General features: G+C 43.1%; 1 non-coding gene and 4 gene segments (V, D, J or C); 4 read left to right on the forward strand and 1 right to left on the reverse strand.

Moving 5' to 3' along the window:
* Nucleotides 1–4066: 4066 nt before the first annotated feature.
* On the forward strand, nt 4067–4698 carry LOC125283632 (T cell receptor alpha variable 13-1-like). The segment is given in 2 exon segments: nt 4067–4161; nt 4322–4698. Coding segments are annotated over 2 exon segments (429 nt in total).
* A 6659-nt stretch (nt 4699–11357) lies between these two features.
* On the forward strand, nt 11358–11898 carry LOC113249052 (T cell receptor alpha variable 9-2-like). The segment is given in 2 exon segments: nt 11358–11439; nt 11564–11898. Coding segments are annotated over 2 exon segments (381 nt in total).
* A 3467-nt stretch (nt 11899–15365) lies between these two features.
* Nucleotides 15366–15472, reverse strand: LOC113249379 (U6 spliceosomal RNA). The gene has a single exon (XR_003313784.2). It is a non-coding gene; the product is annotated as a U6 spliceosomal RNA (small nuclear RNA).
* Nucleotides 15473–15958: 486 nt separating this feature from the next.
* On the forward strand, nt 15959–17369 carry LOC125283626 (T cell receptor alpha variable 14/delta variable 4-like). The segment is given in 3 exon segments: nt 15959–16007; nt 16177–16481; nt 17364–17369. Coding segments are annotated over 3 exon segments (360 nt in total).
* Nucleotides 17370–20551: 3182 nt separating this feature from the next.
* LOC125283625 (T cell receptor alpha variable 9-2-like) lies at nt 20552–21084 on the forward strand. The segment is given in 2 exon segments: nt 20552–20597; nt 20720–21084. Coding segments are annotated over 2 exon segments (411 nt in total).
* The last annotated feature ends 1300 nt before the right edge of the window (nt 21085–22384 follow it).

Raw genomic sequence — 22384 nt, forward strand, 5'->3', positions numbered from 1 at the left:
AATATAATGCTCTATTTATGCTTTGATTTATAAAAGTAATTATTAATGCTTTAATGTTTAATGCTGGGCCCTCACTGTCTCGAAATTCACAGTAACTTTATCTTGTCCTTGTCCTTTGTGAGTCCCGTGAGTGGGAGGAGCAAGGGCCTGAACAGAGAGATGCGTGGGGCAGCAGGACACAGGCAGGAACACACGCAGGCTCGGGGTCTGGGTCACGGCAGCTGGCGTGTGCACTGAGCAGCGGGCAGGGCCATCTGGGGTCTGTGCCTGCTTTGGACTAGCTGGGGCTTCGACGTCAGCGAAGGGCTGTTGTATAGCAGTTTTATTCATAATTGCCAACTTGGAAGTAGGCAGGGTGTCTTTCAATAAGTGAATGGATAAATAAATGATGGTCCATCCAGACAATGGAATATGATTTGGTGCTAAAAAGAAAGGAAGTATGATGCCGTGAAGAGATAGGGGAACGTTGTATGCATTTTACTAAGTGAAAACAGCCCATCTGAAAAGGCTACATAAGGTCTGATTCTTATCTTATGACTTTCTGGAAAAGGCAAAACTCTGGAGGGGGTAAGAGATGGTGCTTGCCAAGGGTTGAGCAGAGCAGCAGGGATGAAGAGCATGGAGCACGGTCAGGGCAGTGAGCCCACATCTCCGACATGACAATGGTGGACACGTACTTACATTCGTTCAACCCATAGAATGTACAACACAGGCGTGAACCCCAGGAGACCTACGGGCTTTGGGTGACCTGACGAGGCAGCATAGCCTCCTTCACCGTGGAAGGTGTCTGGGGGGGTTGACAATAGCAGAGGCGATACCTGTGTGGGGGCACGAGGTGCACCGGAAGCCTCAGTACGTCTGCCTCGGTTTTCTTAGAACCTGGATGAGATGGTTGAAAAGAAGAAAGTCTTTCAAAAATTAAAGTGAGAGACGTGAAACTAATGTGTATGAAGAGTTAAAGCATTTTAGAAAAATGTTTCCCTAGAAACATTACCTGATGACACCTTTTCCCTGCTTTTTGAATAAAGATCCCAAATTTTCATTTTAAAATGATCTGAAAAAATGTATATGCCTCCCTGGATGGAAATTTCAAAACTCCAAACTAAGGGTTCAAGGAGAAAGCCGGAATCCAGAAAGCAATCAGGCTGTTCTAGGAGGTACTTCTCACTTTCCATATTCGCAATCTCATCCACCTCTCTACATTGCCTCAATTGGGGAATGTCTTTTTTTCATACAATATATAAATTATATGAAATAAAAATATATGAGAAATACGTCTCCAGAAGAACACCCTGCTTACCCATGGCTCAGCCATAGAACACCCTCAACTCAATGCCTGTAAAGGACTTTCACTCAGTGAATAAAATCCCATTTTCCCCCATGTTAATATCGATTTATTTTCTGCTTGATACATTCCTGATCTTGTAGGAGAAATGAAAACCCAGATAGAATCTCATCCTGGGGACTGTGTCTCTGTTTCTGAAGAGGCCTTAGCCATTGGTTAGGATCAACCTCAGTCCCACTAGGTCCCGTGTGGTTGGGAAAATGGTCTTGGGGGCCATGATGGAGGTAATTTCACCCCACTCTGATACCAGTCCACACTGCACACAAACAGTTCTTAGTAAATATTTGCTTCTTAAAATAGTATGAATGAAATTTAGAGCTGGAAGGGCCCTTAGACATCCTTTAGTCCAATTTAGTTTTATACATCAGAGACTGTAACCGAGATGACAGTAAGGAACAATTAGGTAGTGAATGAGCTGGGAGAGAGAGAAAGTGGTTTCCTCATTTCCTCTTTGACATTCTTGCTCCTGCCTCCTTGCTGTAGGGCCAACCTACTGGGCAAAGAGAACGTGTCTTCTCACACCCAGCCACTTAGATCTGTGCAGTTTGAATCTGAGAAAGTCGTGGTCCAATCAGTTTCAATGCCTGAATGGAGAGGTCCACTTTGTGTAAACGTCTGAGACCTTGGGCAGGATGGGAGACTCAGGCTGAGCCGCTGTTACTCTACCAGCGAACTCATGCATCTCTCACTGTTTCTGTAGGAGAGAGCCAAAGGTGGTGGTGCCGTGTGAACCCCAACATGTGTTTCTAAGGGCTTTCTCCAAAATAGCAAATATATTTATCATCCCAGGTGAACATCCCCTGAAGGTAGAATGAGTATAATGAGCATAACTCACACATTGACTGCAAAGTGATCATTGGAATTAGAAGACTTCTGCAGCATGCAAAGCAGGAAGATGTAAGATGAAGGTTTTCTAGGCCAATACTTGAGTAAGTAAAGTAATATTCTATGAAATGGTCATGGAGCTGGGAATTTTGCCCAAGGGTTGGCCTTATCTGTGCAACAGTTAATCCATGGAAGAGAGTCATTCTTATGAGTGGTCATACTTCGTTTTGCAACCTAAAAGTTGCAAAAATTGACCTTCCCACCAGTAGAGGGAAATTTGCCCAGAAAAGAGGCTGAGAATTCTTAATTTATGGGGAATGGGGGAGACAATGGAAGATTCTCAGAATCAAGAAGTTTTCCATATGTAAAAACACATTTCATATATATGCCTATATTCATATATTGAGTTGATATTGTTCACCATAATTGTCTTTAAATCTTTCATGGTGGGAAAGGAGGATGAAGATGAGTTTTACTCTTTGCCCTTTCAAGGATCTGAGAGTAGGAATCTCAGAAAAGGGGCTTCCACTTTTGGAAATGAGGTAGTTTTGGTTTCCCAGGGACCATTTCTCTGATCAGTTCTTTAGGACCGGTTTCTTGTTGGTACCATTCCCGGAGCACATGCAATATTTATGCTTCCCTGGATTTATCCTCACAGAGGACATCAGAAGATTCCAAGAAATAAATGTGAATGACAAAGGGGTTTTGGGAGAGAGAGATAATTTTGGAAACTCACAGACTGGAGAACGTTATCAATGAGTCTTGGGGAAAGAACATTGTAGTAGCGTTTAGGAGAAATCTGATGGAGTATGGAACGTGAAGCAGTGTTGCCAGGAAATGGGAAGCATGAGAGGACAGATGGCTAATACTTCAGAGGAAATTGTCCTGGGGCTATGAGTCAGCAATTGCATTTGAGGACATGCCATCTATTTTGATTTGAGAGAATGAAATCACTTCAAGAACACACTTACATGTGGTTATACTTTCTGAGTTTGCAGCTCGATGTTTTCCCAGAATTTCTACTCTTTCAGTACTTTGCAGAATATAAGACACATAGCAATCAAATAGATTTTTTAAAGCATGTCAGATTTCTCTATGCAAATTAGTCCAATATTGGGTCAAAAATTTCTTATTGCTGACATAGTAATAACTGATGGATGTTATCTCCCTGCTCCCTTATCATTGAGATTTGGTCCTTTACTTTTTGTCACAATCGTCTTAACTGATGAATGATTCCACATTTTGACTGTTGGTATTGTCAGTCATGGTCAAGTCCAAATAGGAGGAACAGAGTCTGAGGTAAGAGACATTTGAAATATCAAATAATCTTCTCTCTCTTACTCTAATTCTTGGTTTCCATGTTCCTTTTAGAAAGAGTTTTTCTCCATAACAGACCATTGAGGACAGTAGATTTGGCAGAAAGGGAAGATTTTCTATTTTCTTTGTTTAAGAGAGTAAATCTTGATTCCTTCCTGATGTCAGACACATGCAGCAGGCCCATCACGGAATAAACAGCGATAGCATCTACCTCTTTCCAGCTTACTATGAGTGACTCAGTGGTGCGCAGAGGTATAAATCTTGATCTCCACATTCTGGCTGTGCACTCCATCCTTGATCTAACATATAATTTGCTTGACTGATTGCCGCCTTGCTGCGGGTGAGCCCCTCGGAGGCACAGGCGAGGAGAACAGCATTTCCCCGGTGAGATCAGTAGCGCTGTGACCACAGACGGAAGTGCACCTGCGCCAACGCAGAACACATGGAGGGCTCATTTTCGTGCATCTGGTGCACTAGACTGTGGCAGGAGCAGGGCCTTTTTCTCATTGGCTGGTGAACAACGTGGGAAAGTCCTCGTTAGAGGAAGGGGACGGCCTGGCAAGAGCAGGAGCTGAGCTGGCTGGAGGCTGCAGTTCTGAAGCTGGTCTAACGGGGAGGAGCCATGAGGACATCCAGGGGAGCTTTAATCGTGTTCTCGTGGCTGCAGCTGAGCTGTGAGTTGACAAGTATGGGACACGGAGGATATTAGTGGATGGTCCTCAGAAGTCAAGACCGGCTTTACTCAGGTTTCCTCCGTTAGTGTAGAAAAGAGCATTCAGTCGGGTAAGAACCTGGAATCTCTTCTCCTCTCTCTGACCTTTTCTTTCTGCACAGGGTTCAGCCGAGGAGAGACTGTGGAGCAGCGGCCTTCTACCCTGAGTGTGCGGCAGGGACGCAGCTCTGTCATCAACTGCAGCTATTCAGAGAGTGGTTCAGAGTACTTCCCTTGGTACAAGCAAGAGCTTGGAAAAGGTCCCCGGCTCCTTATATACATTCGTTCAAGCATGACCACAAAAGAAGACCAAAGGCTCACTGTCTTACTGAATAAGACGGCCAGACATCTGTCCCTGCACATCGCAGACACACAGCCTGAAGACTCAGCTGTGTACTTCTGCGCGGCAAGCACACACTGCTCCCCAGACACCTGCTGCCTGCACTCAAACCTGCCACCGGGCAGCCCCCTGGTCTTTGACACAGACCTTCCAGGATAGCGTTTGTGCTGTTGTTTTTCTGTAGGTGGAAGCTAATGTGTTAGACATTAAGGGCATATAGTAAAATATTAGAATGGAGATGACCCAGACAGGGTAGGAACATTTTATGAACTATTCTTGTTTTTGGATTCTTGATGTGATTTAGTAATGTTTTACTTTGAAATTCAGGTTTTAAGATGACTTTACATTTGCTCTTCAGACTCTCTTATAAATATCCACTCAGTACCAATATTATAGTCCTTATTATCGATGGGCACTTAAACTTGTATTTCAAAAGTAGCAGTTATGATTTTTGTGATTCTAAAACATTACATGCCAAACACAGAAATATAGAAAGTGCAAATATGGAAGTGAGAATTCTGTAATCATATAATATTGCTAATATTCCTTTTAGTCTCTAAAAATTCTTAGTAATGAGGATCCTGATTTTTTCACTTTGTGTATTTTGATTTGAGCATTCCCCACTTCTTCAATTCTTTCTCTCAAACATCTGCTTTTTAAAAATTTTATTATTTAAGTTTTCATTTAATTAATGCATTATAATAGGTCTGTGATGTATTTAATTAAATAGAGTTTCACTGAAGAGTGTTACTTTGTATTTGGGCAAAGTTTGACCACTATTTCTATGTGTTTTGACCACTTTCTTGTTCAGAAATTGTGTCACAGGTTTTCGTTTGGAGCCCAGGGATGGTATATACTACTTGTGTGTTTGAGGGAAATTAAGATCCGGAGTGATTTGACAATGTGAGCTTCAGGTAAAACTCAAAAATCTATTCTTAATTTCAAAATTCTGTAAGTTTCTGTTCACAAAACTTTCTCATACAACTTAGGAGACAGAATTTTGTATTTCATTCATTTCTGTATTTTTAGCACATAGGAAACCTTTTCCAGATAATTGACTATGTATAGATGTGAATGAAAGAAGGAAAGGAGAATTCTGCTACTTACTCATAATTTTAATTTAAGCTTTATGATTGAGTTATAGTTTGATAAGTGAAAAATAAAAGTCCTTAAAGTGTAGATCTGATTACTTGATCATTTAGATCATACTGTTTCTATTTATATGTCTCTCTTTGTTAATAAAACTCTGTTGTTAGGAGATTATTCAATTTATTCTTGGACTCATAATTTTTTGTCATCATTATAAGGAAAACCTTTCTTTCTGACATATATGGCAAAACATTTATATGCATGTACCAGCCACCTTACTATTATTAGTAGATTTCATGAGGGCATTTGGACTAATGGCTAATGTAGAGATCACGAGTTGCCAACCTCCCTCCACATGTTCATGTATGACTGAATTAAACATTACTAACCACAACCTTTTAAAACAAGTTATTTCTCTGGTGTGGTAGAGACATCAATGGAACAAAGGAAGTTGCCTAAATATTTAATTCCCGCATTCTCCCACCCCTGCTCAAGGGTAGGCTCTTTCCAAGTCCCTTGAAGTCCTCCTAACTAATGATGAATATAATTGGCAATTGAAGGGTCCCTTGGTGACACTGATGAGGGAATGGAAGGCAAGCTGAGGACAAAGCAGAAGCTGACACCCTGCAAACCCCCCCACCCCACCCCATGGGATGTATGCAACATTCCTCAGGCACTCCTGGCTGCCCTAAAGGACAAAGAAACAGTCCTTACTACCTACAGCCCATTGACAAGTCCTTGAAACAGGCATGGTGACATTCCTCTAGGAATTCAGCTGCCTGGATATTAATACTTTGCTAAGGGCAAAAGGCGGTCCTAGCCTGATCCCCTCCCCTCCACCAAGATGCTGTAAGTCTACTTTAATGTATAAAAATTCCTTTGGAAACTTCCTTTATCTCTAACCACCCCCCACCCCCCACCCCCGCCAAGATACGTGTTGGCAATCATCCCCCAAGCATATGGCCCACCGATATACATCTGAAGGGTCTCATGACTAAGGTTTTATTAGACGGTAATAAATGACCCTTTCGCAACAATAGCTAGGCCCCTCAAGGTCCTGGAGACCTTACTTCCAAAATTCCTTAGAGACTTAGGCTATCCCTAGCCCCCTCCCCACTTGAGGGTGTAAAATAGGACATTCCTCACAACCCCGGGGCAGCAGCTCTTTCTGCCCACGGGTCCTGTCCCCGTGCTTTAATAAACCACCATTTTGCACCAAAGATGCCTCAAGAATTCTTTCTTGGTCATTGGCTCCAGACTCCACCCCACTGAACCTCATGTATATTCCACAACCTCATCAACACAATAAGTTAAGTGTTTGCCTTTGGCTCAGGTAATGATCTCAGGATGCTGGGATGGAGCCCGGGCTCCCTGCTCAGCGGGGAGACTGCTTCTCCCTCTGGGCCTCCACCAGCTCATGTAGTCTCTCCCTCTCCCTCTTTCCCTTTAAAACCTTTTAAAAAAGATTGGCATTTAGCATGGTGAGTTTGGTTCCTCTTAGCTGAGTTATGGTTGTGAGTTATTTGCTAACTGGCTTGTTTTCATTGGGAAATGCATCAGATTAAATTCAGTTTATCACACAGAACAAAGGAGGTCAGGACTGTAGCCCAACACGTGGATGGGCTGGATTCTCTCTCTCCTTGTACCCCCATCTCCCGCGCAGCAGAAGCAACCTGACTCCTGATTGGCCCATTTCCTGCCGGCCTGACAATGGGGTCAGAAGGAAGCACGCCTCTATGTTATCAGTTCATTTCTTCTTAAGTCCGGTTAGAAGCGAGACAGAGTGTGCCGTTGCTACAGGTTTGAACGCTCGATCCTATTTAGACAAGCACTGACGCAGTGGAAGCAGCAAGGGTTTAGCCGGAGTGCACGGGGAGTCCGTAGCTCAGATCCAGACAGGGTCAGGCTTCACACCTTCACACGGTGGGCGTGTCTGTCTCCTACTGCCTGGGACCGTGGAGCACCAACTTCAGGGCCTTCTCTCCATCCTCTGAGGCTAGACTGGGTGCTGAGAGTCTCCCTTTCATTGGCTTTCTCCAGGCCGGTGCTGACTGCATCTGCATGGTTTCTCCAGATCCAGGAGATGGGCTGCTTTCTGCACATGCTCACTAGCCGCTTACAGAAGCTCCCTCTTGCTGCCCGGAATGCGTTGGTGGCAGGTCGCAGGGTGCGATGATGTGCGGGTGAGGCACTGAGTGTCGTGTGTGCCCGTGGACCATTTGTGGGGAGCTGCAGGCTAACCATGGAGGCTGTGCCATGGTTTCTGGGTCCCTGTTGGTTTACTGCCCCCCAAGAGCCCTGGGTGCTGTTCTGCCAAGTGCACCCCGCTCCCCAGTGAGCAGTACCCCTCAGTGTTCTGGCTGGGCCAGAAAGAGGTTTCTCTCATGCAGCCCCCTCCGGAGCTGGAGGGCCATGTGTTCACTCACATGTTCTCACCTCCCTCCACGCGGAAATCACAGGCTGGAAGGTTTCTCTGGGCTCGGAGCCGTGTCACATGGGTGGGGGTGAGGAGGGTAAAGTGAAATTGGTCTTCGTGCCCTCCTCAATCTGTCCAATCTCAGATTTGTTCTATTCCATGGTGTGCTGTGTCTCCTCTCTGGATTTCTTCACAGGCACTCTCTTTGGTTTAGTTATGACTATGAAAATCACTGGGTTTTATGCGAGGGGGGGATAGAGATGGTAGGGAATTCCTATTTTGCCATTTTGATCTCAGTGTTGAAATTTTTTTGTTTTATTTATTTATTCATTTATTTGTTTGTTTATTTTAAATATCTCAACTGAAGGTTTTTTAAAAGTTTATTTATTTATTGAGAGAAAGGGGGAGAGAGAGAGAGGGAGAGTGAAAGAGCTGGGGTGAGGGGTAGGGGGAAAGGGAGAAGCTGGCTGCCCAATGAACAGGGAGCCAATGCAGGAATCAATCCCAGAATTGGGAATTATGACTTAAACCAAAGGAAGATGCTTATCCAACTGAGACACCCAGGTGCCCCCAAATTTTTAATTTTAAAAGAATTATATGGAATAGTGACTATTTTTGGTGTTCAGGTCTGTGAATTTTGAATTTTCAAAATTGTGTAGATCGTGTAATCATCATGCAATCACTGTACAGAATAGTTTAGTTGCCCCCCAAAAGTCCTTTGTGCTACTCTTTTGCCATTACACACTTCCACATTCCCAAATCCTTGTGAATATTGGTCTATTTTTATTTTTGTGTTTTTAAGAATGTCATATGGATGGCAGCGTGCAACACATAACCGTTTGAGAACTGCATGTCTTGGTGGGAGGAAGCACATGCCACTGGGCACACGCACGACCTCACCTCTGTCACCACTCCAGTGTTTCCTGCCCCTGCGATGTTAAACTTTGACGTTATTTTCATAGGAATAGCTCATCATTTCAAGTGTTCGGATTCCTTTAGAGACTTGATACATAGTCTACAAAATATGTCTTCCTGTTGATATCGCAGAGATGGTGTTGAAGGTTGGATCAGCTCATATAATCAAGATGAGTCACGTGCTGTGCACGAGTTTAGTTGTACAAACGTCGTCTTAAATTTTTATCAGTAGATACTTTGTCACATTTTAAGGGTAACTGAATTGATGAAGATTCACTCTAGCAGTAGCAGTAGGGTATGGTTGTTTCTTGGCTTTTCCAGGAGTTGATGTGAAATAACGTACCCAGTAATTCTTAAACATGTTTGCACTAGCAATGTTTGTGCAGAGCTGAACTATAGCCCTAGGGTAGGTACTGTATCTATTAAAGGCTATACCCATGCCAGTTATTTTATTAGTGAGAGAACAATTCAGGATAACCAGAAATACCCAATTTTAACTTTAAAGTGAGGAAATACCTCTAAAAAGATAAAAAAATAACCTCAAAAGAATGCAAAGGAAAGTATTCAAATGGGTGCTTCCAAACATCTAGGAGAATTCTATTCTAGCGGCCTTGGATGGAGTTGTCTGTCATTCAGTTACAAGTTTTTTTCTAGGATATTGAGTTTACACTCATCTGTGGACTGTCTGCTTCTGCTGATTCTCCAAAGAACCTCAGATTAAGATCTCTAATACGAGTAACTTTCTCAATTCCTGTCAGTGAAGGATGCATGATGTCATCCTAGTCGATAAACATGTAACCAAGGATCCATTTCCCCTATTTCATCTGCCGAATTGGTAATAAATTGTATATATAAGGTCATTTCACAAATTCTCAAGGGCAGTCTTTTTCTGGGATTTTGTTCAGAGCACCAAAGGTTTAGGTCATGTGATGGTGATTAAATGACTGTCCACAGAGCAGTCTGTACCTGGGATGAAAGGAAGAGTGTCTAGTTCAGTTTGTGAAGGTTGGAATGCGTGTGGTTGGGCATCTGAGTTATGTGGGCCACAGTGAGCAGTCCGTCATGAGACAGCCTAGGACTTGGAATGATGCAGGGCCGTGAGGGCTAAGGCTGTACCAGGCCGCAGTAGTTCAAGGGAAACTGCTACAGTGACTCATTTCAGTGTTAATATTGCATTTGATGTTTCCACTTTTCCAGAGGGTCAGTGTGTGACAGGAGAAGTGAAGTTTCCGTGTGAGGCCTAACCTTACCTAACTGTCCCAGAGAAATTTCCTCTGCTACCTAGAGAGTAATTGAAATGGCATAGGCAGTAAACACAAAATCCAGTTGATATTTAACTCTTGTGATTGCTGTGGCTTTCAGGCAAGAGACTGGTTCAACCCATGTAGAAAATAACGTACCATTACCTGTCCACCCTCATAGGTCATGGAGGGAACGCAACTGTGTCAGATCCCTTCGGAGATACTCAGATGTTTCCTTAGGACAGTATTTCAGAGCGTATTCTACCTTCCAGATTTTATGGGATTTCCTTGACTTCCAGAAAGGCATGGACAGCCCCATCATCAGCCATCCTAGAAAAGTCTCCCCACTAGTGTTTGTTTAGTGTTGCGTCCAGTGTATTCCCAGCGTGAAGTGTTGTCTCTGGTGGATCGTAGCAAGTGCTCCCTAGAGATCATTTGGTTGCACCAGGCACCTGTCCTGGCTTTGATATACCTTGTTCTCATGGATCAGGAAAATCAATCATTTGTAGTGATTCTTTACGAAATTTAGACCCAAATTTTCTGTAACCAAGATGGGATTATTTGAACTTTTCCATGTTTTTGTCTTTATGTTTTTAAATAGGTGCTTACATAAGGACCATCATTGGAATCCATGTTTATGGTGACCTGCTCAAGCATCTTTTCTTAGCTTCTATGGTGTCTTTGTAAATCTGAGTCTTTGTTTTTATGACAGGATATTTTAAAATTTCATGAGTACATCAAATAATTGATGTATTTTCTGTGCCTTTCTAATAGGATGCAAGAGCTACATGAAAGGGTTAAGAAAAGTTAGAAAGTTAAGAAACCTCATTGTCTTTCTAATATTTGGAAGCTAAAAACATACTGACATCAACCACATGATTTTTTTGTAAATTGACGTATCCAAGAGATACTCATTAGTTCAGCTATCTGATTTAGTGATGCTTCTGGAGGGATTGGGTATTATGAAGGGGTCTGGAGTAGTAATTGCATGACCAGTCTGGTATTGTCTGTTTCAGTGTTTAAGGACTCTAGCCAACACACACGCACTTCAGTCCCCGTCCACCAGGGGGCGCAGCTTCCTACCACAATCACATTTCCTGTGTGAAATGTGGGCTTGCACTGATCATTTCTCTGTCACTCCAAGGTTTCTTCATGGTAAGAATGAAGAGCATTATTTAGGTGACACTGCAGAGATGAAGTGTTCTCCAGGCTTTGTGACTGTGGTACTCTTAATGCTTGGTAAGTAAAATCCTACTTAAAATTTGGATTCTTCCTTCTTTTGTATCAGCAAAAGCTTTGACTATAATTTTTATCCGAGAGCTTTATGCCCAAGATGACACAGGTCTCTTTTCTTTTTCCTCAGGACAAACCCATGGAGAATCAGTGACCCAGACAGAGGGCGAAGTGACCGTTTCAGAAAAGACTTCCCTGACTATGAATTGTACTTACTCAGCATCAGGGTACCCTGCCCTTTTCTGGTATGTCCAGTATCCGGGAGAAGGTCCGCAGCTCCTCCTGAAAGCCGTGAAGGATAAGGAGAAGGGAAGCAATAAAGGATTTGAAGCCACCTATGGCAGAGATTCCAAATCCTTCCACCTGGAGAAAGGCTCAGTGCAAGCGTCAGATTCAGCTGTGTACTACTGTGCCATGAGTGACACAGTGACGGGGACTGCAGGGGGAGCTGAGCGCAAACTCTGAGCAGAACGGGGGCCTGGATGCTGAGCGTCTCTGACTGAGCCACTCTGGTTCCAGCTCAGTCTGTGGTTGTCTGTCTCCCAGTGTCTGCTTGATACAAAATCATAGAGACGACGAGAGTATAGGAACCCTAAGTCACATCCCCACCTCAGCTGTTCCTTAGTGACACCGGGTACAGTTTGATGCCAAGAGTCCCTCAGCCAGGGCGTAAGTGATTTCAAGATAAAACCACGTAACAGTGAAGGGGTCTCTTACTCATCCTTGCAGTGAACGTCCAGCCCCACAAGTTGTTCAGGGCAGCCTGGTCGGTGTTGCTGTGTCTGTGACACTTTTAGAGAAACACGGTGTGTCTGAGAAGGAGGCCTCTGCCCGGCGTCTTCCTGACAGAGTGTGGCAGGAGAGGTGATGGGAGAGCTTCAGCCCAAACCAGGTTTTAGTAGAGAAAGAGGGGAAGGGAAGAAAGGAGGAGGAACACATGTATCTGAGCACGGAAAAGAGAGTCTGGGGACCTCTGTCCCGGCTTCTTTTCTAGTAAATCAGCTGGCAGACACAGGCTGATATTCAACATGAAGCCTTGGGGGCAGAAACAGAATGGAGAAAGTGGGTCATGTCCTGAATAGGTAAATAGGTCAGTTGGCTTTCTGACAGTAAGTACTCAAGTGAGATAATTCTCAGCGCCCAGAAAATAGGATGAGAGAAAATGCTCTTGCACTGAGATTTCCTAACAATGTAGATCGATATGTGACAGTGGGAGAGAAATCCTATAGATTTCTCTAACTCCTGTTTGCAACCTCTTACAGAGAGCCACGAATCATGCGATTGGCAGAATGTATGGGAGTTAGTGAAGTTGTGGAAAAAATAATAGAAAAAGCAATGTCTGTATTGCACTGCCAGACTTTGCCAATATTGTTGCAATCTTCTCTAATTATCATCTCCTTATCTGCAGATTTTATGAATGAACTATGATCAGAATATTAATATAGTCCCTTATATTTTTGTTAAATATTCTTGGTTAGTTAATTTTTTATTTAATTGCTTTAAAATGTAAATTTTAGGGGCACCTGGGTAGCGCAGTCGTTAAAGCGTCTGCCTTCGGCTCAGGGCGTGATCCTGGCGTACCGGGATCGAGTCCCACATCAGGCTCCTCCGCTAGAAGCCTGCTTCTTCTTCTCCCACTCCCCCTGCTGTGTTCCCTCTCTCACTGGCTGTCTCTCTGTCACATAAATAAATAAAATCTTTAAAAAAAAAATAAATAAATAAAAAATAAAATGTAAATTTTATTTTCAAACCTTTGTAAATATAAATGCATGTGAATATATACTTGAAAGTATTCAAAGGGCATATAATAAGAGTTTTATCAGACTTTTGGATAAACACAGTAGATTAGGGGTGCCTGGCTGGCTCTGTGGCTTGAGCTGGAATTCTGGTTCTCCAGGTTGTAAGCTTGAGCCCATGTTGGGTTGAGATTACTTAAAATTGAAATCTCTAAAAAAAAGAAACTCATGGTAGATTAATAATACACATTTATCTCTTGATTTCTCTAATACCTTTTTAAATAAACATTTTGTTTATTTATTTGAGGTAGAGAGTGGGCAAGCACAAGCAGAGGGATGAGAAGGGGGAGGGAGAAGCAGACTTCCTGCTGAACAGTGAGCCCGACAGGGGGCTGGGTCCTGGGACACTGAGATCAGGATCTGAGCTGCACCACCCAAGGCCATCTAATACTCTTTTAGAATTTTAGTAAAGACATCCCAAAGGGGTGGAAGTTGCAAACAGAAAGAGAAAGAGGAAAGAAGTATCAGCAGGCAGTGACGCCAACCCATTTTAGAAAATGAACTGTATATGGAGAGGGGCAAGCTTGCGTGAAAGACTAGAGGAAGGGAAACCCGGGGCTGGTGTGGAAGCACCTTGGTGTGGGCTGTGCCCTCGGGAGAGGGTCAGGGAAAAGAAGCACCGCACATTTTTAGAGAATTGAGGAAGATGGTGCTGCCAGCATTGGTGCATGTGTATGTGTGTGCGTGTGTGTGCGTGTTGCGTGAACCTGTGTGCGTGTGTGTGCATGCGTTGAGGGTATTGGTGATGAGGGAACAGAAGGCAAGTTGAGCACAAAGCAGAAGCTGACGTCCCCCCCCCCCCCCGCCATGGGATATGGGTGACATTCCTCAGGCACTCCTGGCTGCCCTAAAGCCTAGGAAAGGAAAAACAAATAGTTAATTTATAGAAATCACAATCCTGCCAGACATGAGTCTCCCTCAGTTTACAAATGTGTTAGCAATCTACAATTACAAAACGTTTCTATCAATAATCTAGCTTCCAGAAGGCAGTGTAGATACAATTAACTGTCTTTATAACTTGCAGCCCATGGACAGATGCTTGAAGCAGGCAGAGTGCGATGTTCCTTCAGGAAGTTCCCAACCATCTTCACGCTAATGCCTTGCTAGAGGGAAAAACAACCTTCACTTGACAATGGCAAGACCTCTGGTATCCTATGAGTCTTGTTTACAGTATGAAAGTATTATCTCAACCTCCCTTTTTCCTTACCTTCCCCCAACCCCATAGTCTATCATCAGCCACCCCTCACAAGCTGGGGCAGCAGCTCTTTCTGCCCACGAGTCTTGTCCCCGTACTTTAATAAACCACCAATTTTGCACCAAATACGCCTCAAGAGTTCTTTCTTGGTCGTCGGCTCCGGACTCCACCACACTGAACCTCACCTATATTCCAAAACCACATCATTGGGGAGGAAGGAAGGATGTAAGTAGACCGAATGGTCCCCTCGAGTGCTCAGAACTGAGCATACGAACCATGGAAGCTTACTATGGTTCATCTGATGTAATGGGAAAAATATAAATTCAAAGGATTGATAACCTAATGACCAAACTCTGGTGTCTATTCCGGCCTTTCTGAACAGAGCTGCGCTGTGGAAATGACACAGTGAGGAGAGAGAGACCTCGGTGACAGGACCTATTGTCTGAGGGCTGCAGCCCAAACTCTTCAGCAAAGAGGGATTTGATTTTTCTGCTTTTGGCCCTAAGGTGGGCATCTGAACAGACGTGGGTCGTGAGGAGGAACACTGTCGTAACAATATGGTACATTGAAAGAGCGACAGTGATGAGTCTAAACACTGCCTTCTTATCACAACGTGATTCATTTCTACCTTAGGTGAAATCACATAGTGGGAACATACATGAGTCTTACAACTTTTCTTCATAATTCTTTTCTTTTTTAAAGATTTTATTTGTTTATTTGACAGAGAGAGAGACAGCCAGCGAGAGAGGGAACACAAGCAGGGGGAGTGGGAGAGGAAGAAGCAGGCTCATAGCAGAGGAGCCTGATGTGGGGCTCGATCCCATAATGCTGGGGTCACGCCCTGAGCTGAAGGCAGATGCTTAATGACTGTGCCACCCAGGCACCCCTTCATAATTCTTACATTTTATGTTGTGTACATAATGAATTACAAGCAGTTTTTTAAAATTATGGAATGCTTTGTGACTTTGCATGTCATTCTTGCACACAAGCCATGCCAATTTTCTCTGTATGGTTCCAATTTTAGTATATGTGCTCCCAAGGTGAGCCCCACCTGTCATATTTTCAGTAAGTGCCATCCACCCACTTTTATCACAGGTGCAATGAATGAACATATCACAGTTAGCTAACCCATCGACCTGCAATCCTCATTTCGATATGGATTTTACTCATGTTTATTTTCAGATGTAATGTTTTCAATTGGGGTTGCTTAATGCCCCCTGGGGGCTTTTACACAATTGACCAATTGTTGAACACTACGTCTGAAACTAGTGACGTACTACATTTTGGCTAATTAAATTTAAATTTAAAAAAGTTGCTTAGTGCAAAAGGATGTGGGGTAGTGAGACTCGCAGCTGGAAGATAGAGAACTGTGACAGGACCCACACATTTGCTCCACCAGGAAACCCCTGCTTCCTGTTCCGGGGCCACAGCAGCACATACCCAGCAATCCTTCCCTCACCTTGTCAGGCTCCCCTCACTGTACCAAGCCCTGAAATTGAAGAAGACATTTTCCATCTAGTGGGAGAACTCAAACATGTTGCTCTCCAGGCTTCTGAGGGTGCTCGTGGCTTCCGTGTGGCTAGGTAAGACGGTCCCTGTGGGAATGTTCCTCCTCTATGACTTAAAATCATGAGAGATAGTCGGCATCTTGTGGATGCCTTGGGAAGGAGGGACGACAGTGTGTAAAATAGAAAGTTCTTTGTGCCACATCACATATTCCCGAAGTCTCTGATTCTATGTTTTTTCCTTCAGGATCCAGTATTGCCCAGAAGGTAACTCAAGCCCAACCGGTGATGTTAGTGCAGGAGAAGGGGGCTGTCGCTCTGGAATGCACACTTAGTACAAGTGACCCAAGTTACAGTCTACTGTGGTACAAGCAGCCCAGCAGTGGGGCGATGATTTTCCTGATTCGTCAGGATTCTTACAGCCAGCAAAATGCCACTGATGGTCGCTACTCACTGAATTTCCAGAAGACAAGAAAATCCATCCAACTTGTCATGTCAGCTTCAGAGCTGGAGGACTCCGCAGTGTATTTCTGTGCACTGAGGGAGGCCACAGTGAGCGGCGTGATGGAGGGAGGTGTACCCAAACCCAGGGCTCTTCCTGATGCCCCTCTCTGTTGTCGGGCCCCAGGGGGGTGGTGAGGGAATTGCCATCCCAGATAGGAAGTGGCTAGGGCTGTGGCAGCACACGTGTAGGCTTGGAGGGAAACCTCACTCTAGAAATACCTCTCCGGATAAGAGTTATCATGCATCAACACTTCCTCATCCCTGAACATTTGTGTTGACGTTGTTTATTGAAGACTAGAGTAGCCCCAATAAACAATTTGCCATTTTGCAATTAGATTCAGCCAAAAGAATTGACTAAGGAAGTTTAGAAAGCTTTGACTCAAAGTCAGCAATAACGGGTGTGAATTGTTGGATTTTTCAAATCAGTGTGTTCAGTAAATATTTGTTGAGTCACATGTTACAGGCAGTGTTAGAATAAGGAAGGCCGTGAAATGTCTCTGTGGTTTTCCTTTTTTTGTTTGTTTTATTCCATGCTGTTTTATGCCTTTAATGACTAGTTTAATTAGGTTTGTTTGCTGTGAGTCAATTGTACTGACATTGAGTTTCCAAGGGGCCTGCTCTATAACGTAGCTTTTCTCACTCCATCTTGTTAACGCCTCCAGCGTCCTCCTGCGCAGCTTGCATAAAGGAGGTTTACCTGCTTCCCACCTGTCTTCTCCACAAATGCTCATAATTACAGGCTCTAGGGGGACACAGTGAAGGAGCAGAGTGTGAATTTTCCCCTTTGTCAGTTCCTGCTCTTCGCTTCAATCTTCCTTCAAAGGCATTTTTTGCTAACATGTGACTCCGTTTGCATACGTCCAAGCCCTCCTTGTTTGATCAATGTTCCACACTCCAAAATCCTCATTCTCTTCATGTTCCTCCTTCCAGCTCTGACCCCATTACCGCAGGGCCTTGAAAATGGGTGGTTGATAATTGGTCTTCCATTATAACCCCCTCTTATATTTGTTTGGAAAGCAGATTTGTAGAGTAGAAATCTTAAGTAGCTCCTCAAATTTTTTTAATTATAAAATTTTACCATTTTCACATTCATTTTTACCATTTGAACATTTTTTGAGTGTACAGTTCAATGTTATGAAATACATTTACATTGTTGTTCCACCAGCACCACCTTCCATTTCTAGAATCTTTTCATCTTGACAAACTGAATATTTGTACTCATTAAACAATAACTCTCCTTTACTCCAATCCTCCAGTCCTTAAGAACTACTATTCTGCTCTCTCCTTCCTTGAGTTGAACCTCTTTAGTCCTCATAGAAGTGGAATTACACGGTGTTGGTTATTTTTTTGAAATTTCATTTGACATAATGTCCTCAAGATGCATCCACTTGCATCACGTGTCAGAATTTCTTCGCTTTTTAGGGTTCAATAATATTCCAGTGTATGTAAGATACCATTTTGTCTATCCATGTCTATCTGCTGATAGACTTTTGGGTTGTTTCCACCTTTTGGTAGAAACTGGAATTCAAAAACATCTCAATATTTATGGTAAATATCCAAATTCTTTTTAATTGTGAGTAAATATTGGAAGTGGATTGCTGAGTCATAAGGCCATTCTATTTTTAAAAAATTTAGACACATTTATACTGGTTAATTGGAACAGCTATTCTCTAGACTGTGTTATCACAAGAAAGTTTCTAGGAACAGAGAAACAGAGTGACCACTAGTCATGAAAGGAGCGCCAGTATATTGGTGAATCGCAAAATCCTAGAAGGGTTTTTCACTCTTGCTACAGTACATTGCTTATTTCGGGTGTGAATAACTGGTCTGGGCAGAATGGTGAAGCCACTACCCACTGGTCAGCTGCCGAATAGGAGTTTGGGCAACCAGTATAATATGTTTTCTCTCCTCTTTTGATAAAAGGGTCACATTTGAAATTATTTAATTTACTTTATTAGTCCCATTTGCATAAATAAAGAACGTGTAAAAGACACTCTTAAAATATTTCCAAAGCGTAGGAAGAAGTCATTTGCTACCCGCTAGTCTCTGAAATTTGACAATCTCTAGTGTCAAAAAGGGGGAACAGGCTTTTGGTATCATCCAGCTCTGTGTTCTAAACTATTAGCTCTGCCACGAACTTTCTTGATACTGTTGAGCTTTGTTTCATCATTGGTAAAATGGGAGAGTGTATCTTCTTTAGTATTTTGTTGTGACAATTTATCAATAATATACCCAGAGAGATTGACAAGTAGCAGCTGAGCAATTTAGGGGGGTAATCTCTGTAGGTACAGAAAAAGCATTTGACAAAATCCAGATCCATTCCTGATTAAAACTCCCAGCAAATTACAGAGAATTGAAGGGAATTTCCTCACCTTAAAAAAGGACTTCAGAAAAATCTACATCAAATGTCATCCTTGATGGTGAAAGCTTAACTCTTTTTTCCTTAGTTTCAGCAATAAGGGAAGAGTTTTGGCTCTCTCCACTTGTATTTCATATTGAAGTAGAGGTTCCAGCCCATGTAATAAGGCACGTGAGGAAACAAAGGCCATACGGTTTGGAAAGCAAGAAGTGAACTTATCTTTAATAATAGCAGCATAATTGTCTGAGCAGAAAATGCAAAGGAACCTATGAAAAAAAGCTACTAGAAAAAATTGGTTTAAGAAAATCAAATCTACACCTACCATATGATCCAGCCACTCTACTCCCAGATATGGGTGCAAGAGAAATGAAAGCATATGTCTATAAATTATCTTCTATGCAAATGTTCATAACAGCTTTATTTGTGAGATCTTCACTGGGGCTAATTGGTATGGTCATCAACAGGTGAATAGACAAACTGTTTTATAAGCACGTGTTGGGACACTACACAGCAACAGAAAGAAACAGTCTTAATAATTATGACTATGGAAGAATCTCAAAATAATTGTATTGTGAAGTGCCAGAAAAAAGAATGTTGGCTCTGGACTCATGAAGCCCCTTGACCTGATTCTGTGGAGAGTGTCCTCCAGGAAACAGCCTGAGCTAAGCTTCCATCTGTTTGTCTAGAGATAAATGTTTACTGGGCTTTACTGAAGATGTGTCCCTTTCCAGAAGGTTATCCTCATAATCCTGATTTCTTACCTTGTGGGGATTATTACTTTTTTTAAATCTTGCAACAAGCCTGACAGAGGCATGGTAATGGAAAGCATCCTTGAAGCTAAAACCTTAAGAGTGTAGCATTAGTATTTGCTGCCTGATTTGCGTACACTATAGTGTCATCTTATGTCGGAGTCAACAAAACAGTGAGAACATAAGATAAGAATCTCGGGTCATTCTCTAGGGATCTGACAACTTTACATATGGCGTTTCTTCTGTCTATGATTCCTATTTTCAGTTTTTGATAATTCTGAAAATTAAGAATATTTGATTATCAAAGTATCTATCAAATACTGTGCCATTTTTTCTGAAAAGTTTTTATGAAAAAGATAGTATTCCTTAAGATTGGTATTATTTTAAGACGCAGTAGATACTGTACTTCAAGTAAAGATCATTTGTTCATTATTTTTTTAATAAAAATATTTAGTGGGTATGTAAAAAATGACAGTCACTATTCTGACTATCAGGGTACAATGTCAAAAAACACGGGATCACTCAGCAATGACCTGACTTCCTATTACTTTTTCTGTATTCAACCCCATCCCCTTTCCTGGCAGTTGGTGGGTTACAGGCTAGCCCACATGGACGCATGAGAATATGAAGCACTGTAGTAAGATGCTTTAGAAGATTGTTACCCTCCCAGCTACAGAAACGCCCTGAGATGCTGTGTTGGAGAACTTCCATATCAGGTAGTGTCTTAAGAACGAACAGACCTGAGAGGACAGGATTTCTGTTGTTCAGAATTCTGAGGGCACCTGAAGACTGACATGTGCCTCATGAAGTCAGGGATGAAACACTTGGCTGACTTGGGGAGGATTATGGCTGACACGCACGCACTTCAGTCCCCATCCACCAGGGGGCGCAGCTTCCTGCCACAATCACATTTCCTGTGTGAAATGTGGGCTTGCACTGATCATTTCTCTGTCACTCCAAGGTTTCTTCGTGGAAAGAATGAAGAGCATTATTTAGGTGACACTGCAGAGATGAAGTGTTCTCCAGGCTTCGTGACTATGGTACTCTTAATGCTTGGTAAGTAAAATGCCACTTAAAAATTGGATCCTATTTTCTATTGTGTCACCAAAACCTTTAACTATAATTTTATTTGAGAGCTTTATGCTCAACGTGACGCAAGTCTCTTTTTTTCCCCTCAGGACAAACCCAGGGAAACTCAGTGACCCAGACAGAAGGCCAAGTAACCCTCTCAGAAAAAGCTTCTCTGACTATAAACTGTACCTATTCAACAACAGGGTCCCCAACTCTTTTCTGGTATGTCCAGCATCCCAGTGAAGGTCTACAGCTCTTACTCAGGGCTTTTAGTGACAAAAAAGAAAGCAACAAAGGATTTGAAGCCACCTTGGACAGCAAATCCAAATCCTTCCACCTGGAGAAAGGCTCAGTGCAAGTGTCAGATTCAGCTGTGTACTACTGTGCCATGAATGACACAGTGACGGGACTGCAGGGGGAGCTGAGCACAAACTCTGAGCAGAACAGGGGCCTGGATGCTGAGCATCTCTGACTGACCCACTGTGGTTCCAGCTCAGTCTGTGGTTGTCTGTCCCTCAGTGTCTGCTTGATACAAAATCATACAAACAACTAGAGCACAGGAACCAGAAGAAACATCCCCAACCCCAGCTGCTCCTTAGTGACACAGGAAACAGTTTGATGCTTATTTTTCCTCAGGGCGAGGGGAAATAATTTCAAGATAAAACAAAGTACCAATGAATGGCTCTCAGGGCACCTTAGTGGCTCAGTCACTTACGTGTCTGACTCTTGATTTCAACTCAGGTCATGATCTCAGGATCCTGTGATCCAGCCCTGCATCAGGCTGCCTGCGCACTTGGCAGGGAGTCAACCACTCTCTCTATCTCCTTTCCTTCTTCTCCTTCCCCTCCTCCTGGGCTCTCTCTGTCTCCAAAATGAATAAATAAAGGTTTAAAACATACAAACAAACAAAACTAATGAAGGGGTCTCTTGCTCATCCTTGCAGTGAACGTCCAGCCCCACAAGTTGTTCAGGGCAGCCTGGTGGGTGTTGCTGTGTCTGTGACACTTTTAGAGACACACGGTGTGTCTGAGAAGGAGGCCTCTGCCCGGCGTCTTCCTGACAGAGTGTGGCAGGAGAGGTGATGGGAGAGCTTCAGTCCCAAAGCAGGTTTCAGGAGAGAAAGAGGGGAAGGGAAGCAAGGAGGAGGAACACATGAACCTGAGCGAGGAAAGGGACCTCTGCTCTGCTTTCTCCCTTAGTACATCAGGTGATCGACACAGGCTGACATGCAACATGAAGGGGTGGGGCAGAAACAGAATGGAGGAAATGGTTCATGTCCTGGCCAGTTAAGTAGATCAGTTGGCTTTCTGACAGTAGGAACTCAAGTGAGATAATTCTCAGTGCCCAGGAAATATGGTGAGAGAAAATGCTCTTGCACTGATGTTTCCTAACAATATAGACAGATAAGTGACACTGGGAGGGAGATCCTATAGATTTCTCTAACTCCTGTTTTGCAACCTCTCACAGAGAGCCACAAATCACAGGATTGGGGGAAGGTATGGCAGTCAGTGAAATTGTGCAAAAAAGAATAGAAAAGCAATGTCTGTGTTTCAGTGCAAGACTGTCAGTATTGTTGCAATCTTCTTAAAGTGTGAAATGTTTTTAAGGACTTATTTATTTTTCTTTTGATTGATAATGAGAGAGAGTGAGAGCATGGGTAGTGGGGGTAGGAACACTGGGAGAGGGAGAGAGAATCTCCAGCAGACTCCTCATTGAGTGCAGAGCCTGACAGGGCGCTGGGTCTCAGGACTCTGAGATCCTATCAGAGCTGA

This window comes from Ursus arctos, unplaced genomic scaffold, assembly GCF_023065955.2.
Source record: "Ursus arctos isolate Adak ecotype North America unplaced genomic scaffold, UrsArc2.0 scaffold_37, whole genome shotgun sequence".
In the NCBI taxonomy this organism is placed as follows: Eukaryota; Metazoa; Chordata; class Mammalia; order Carnivora; family Ursidae; genus Ursus; species Ursus arctos.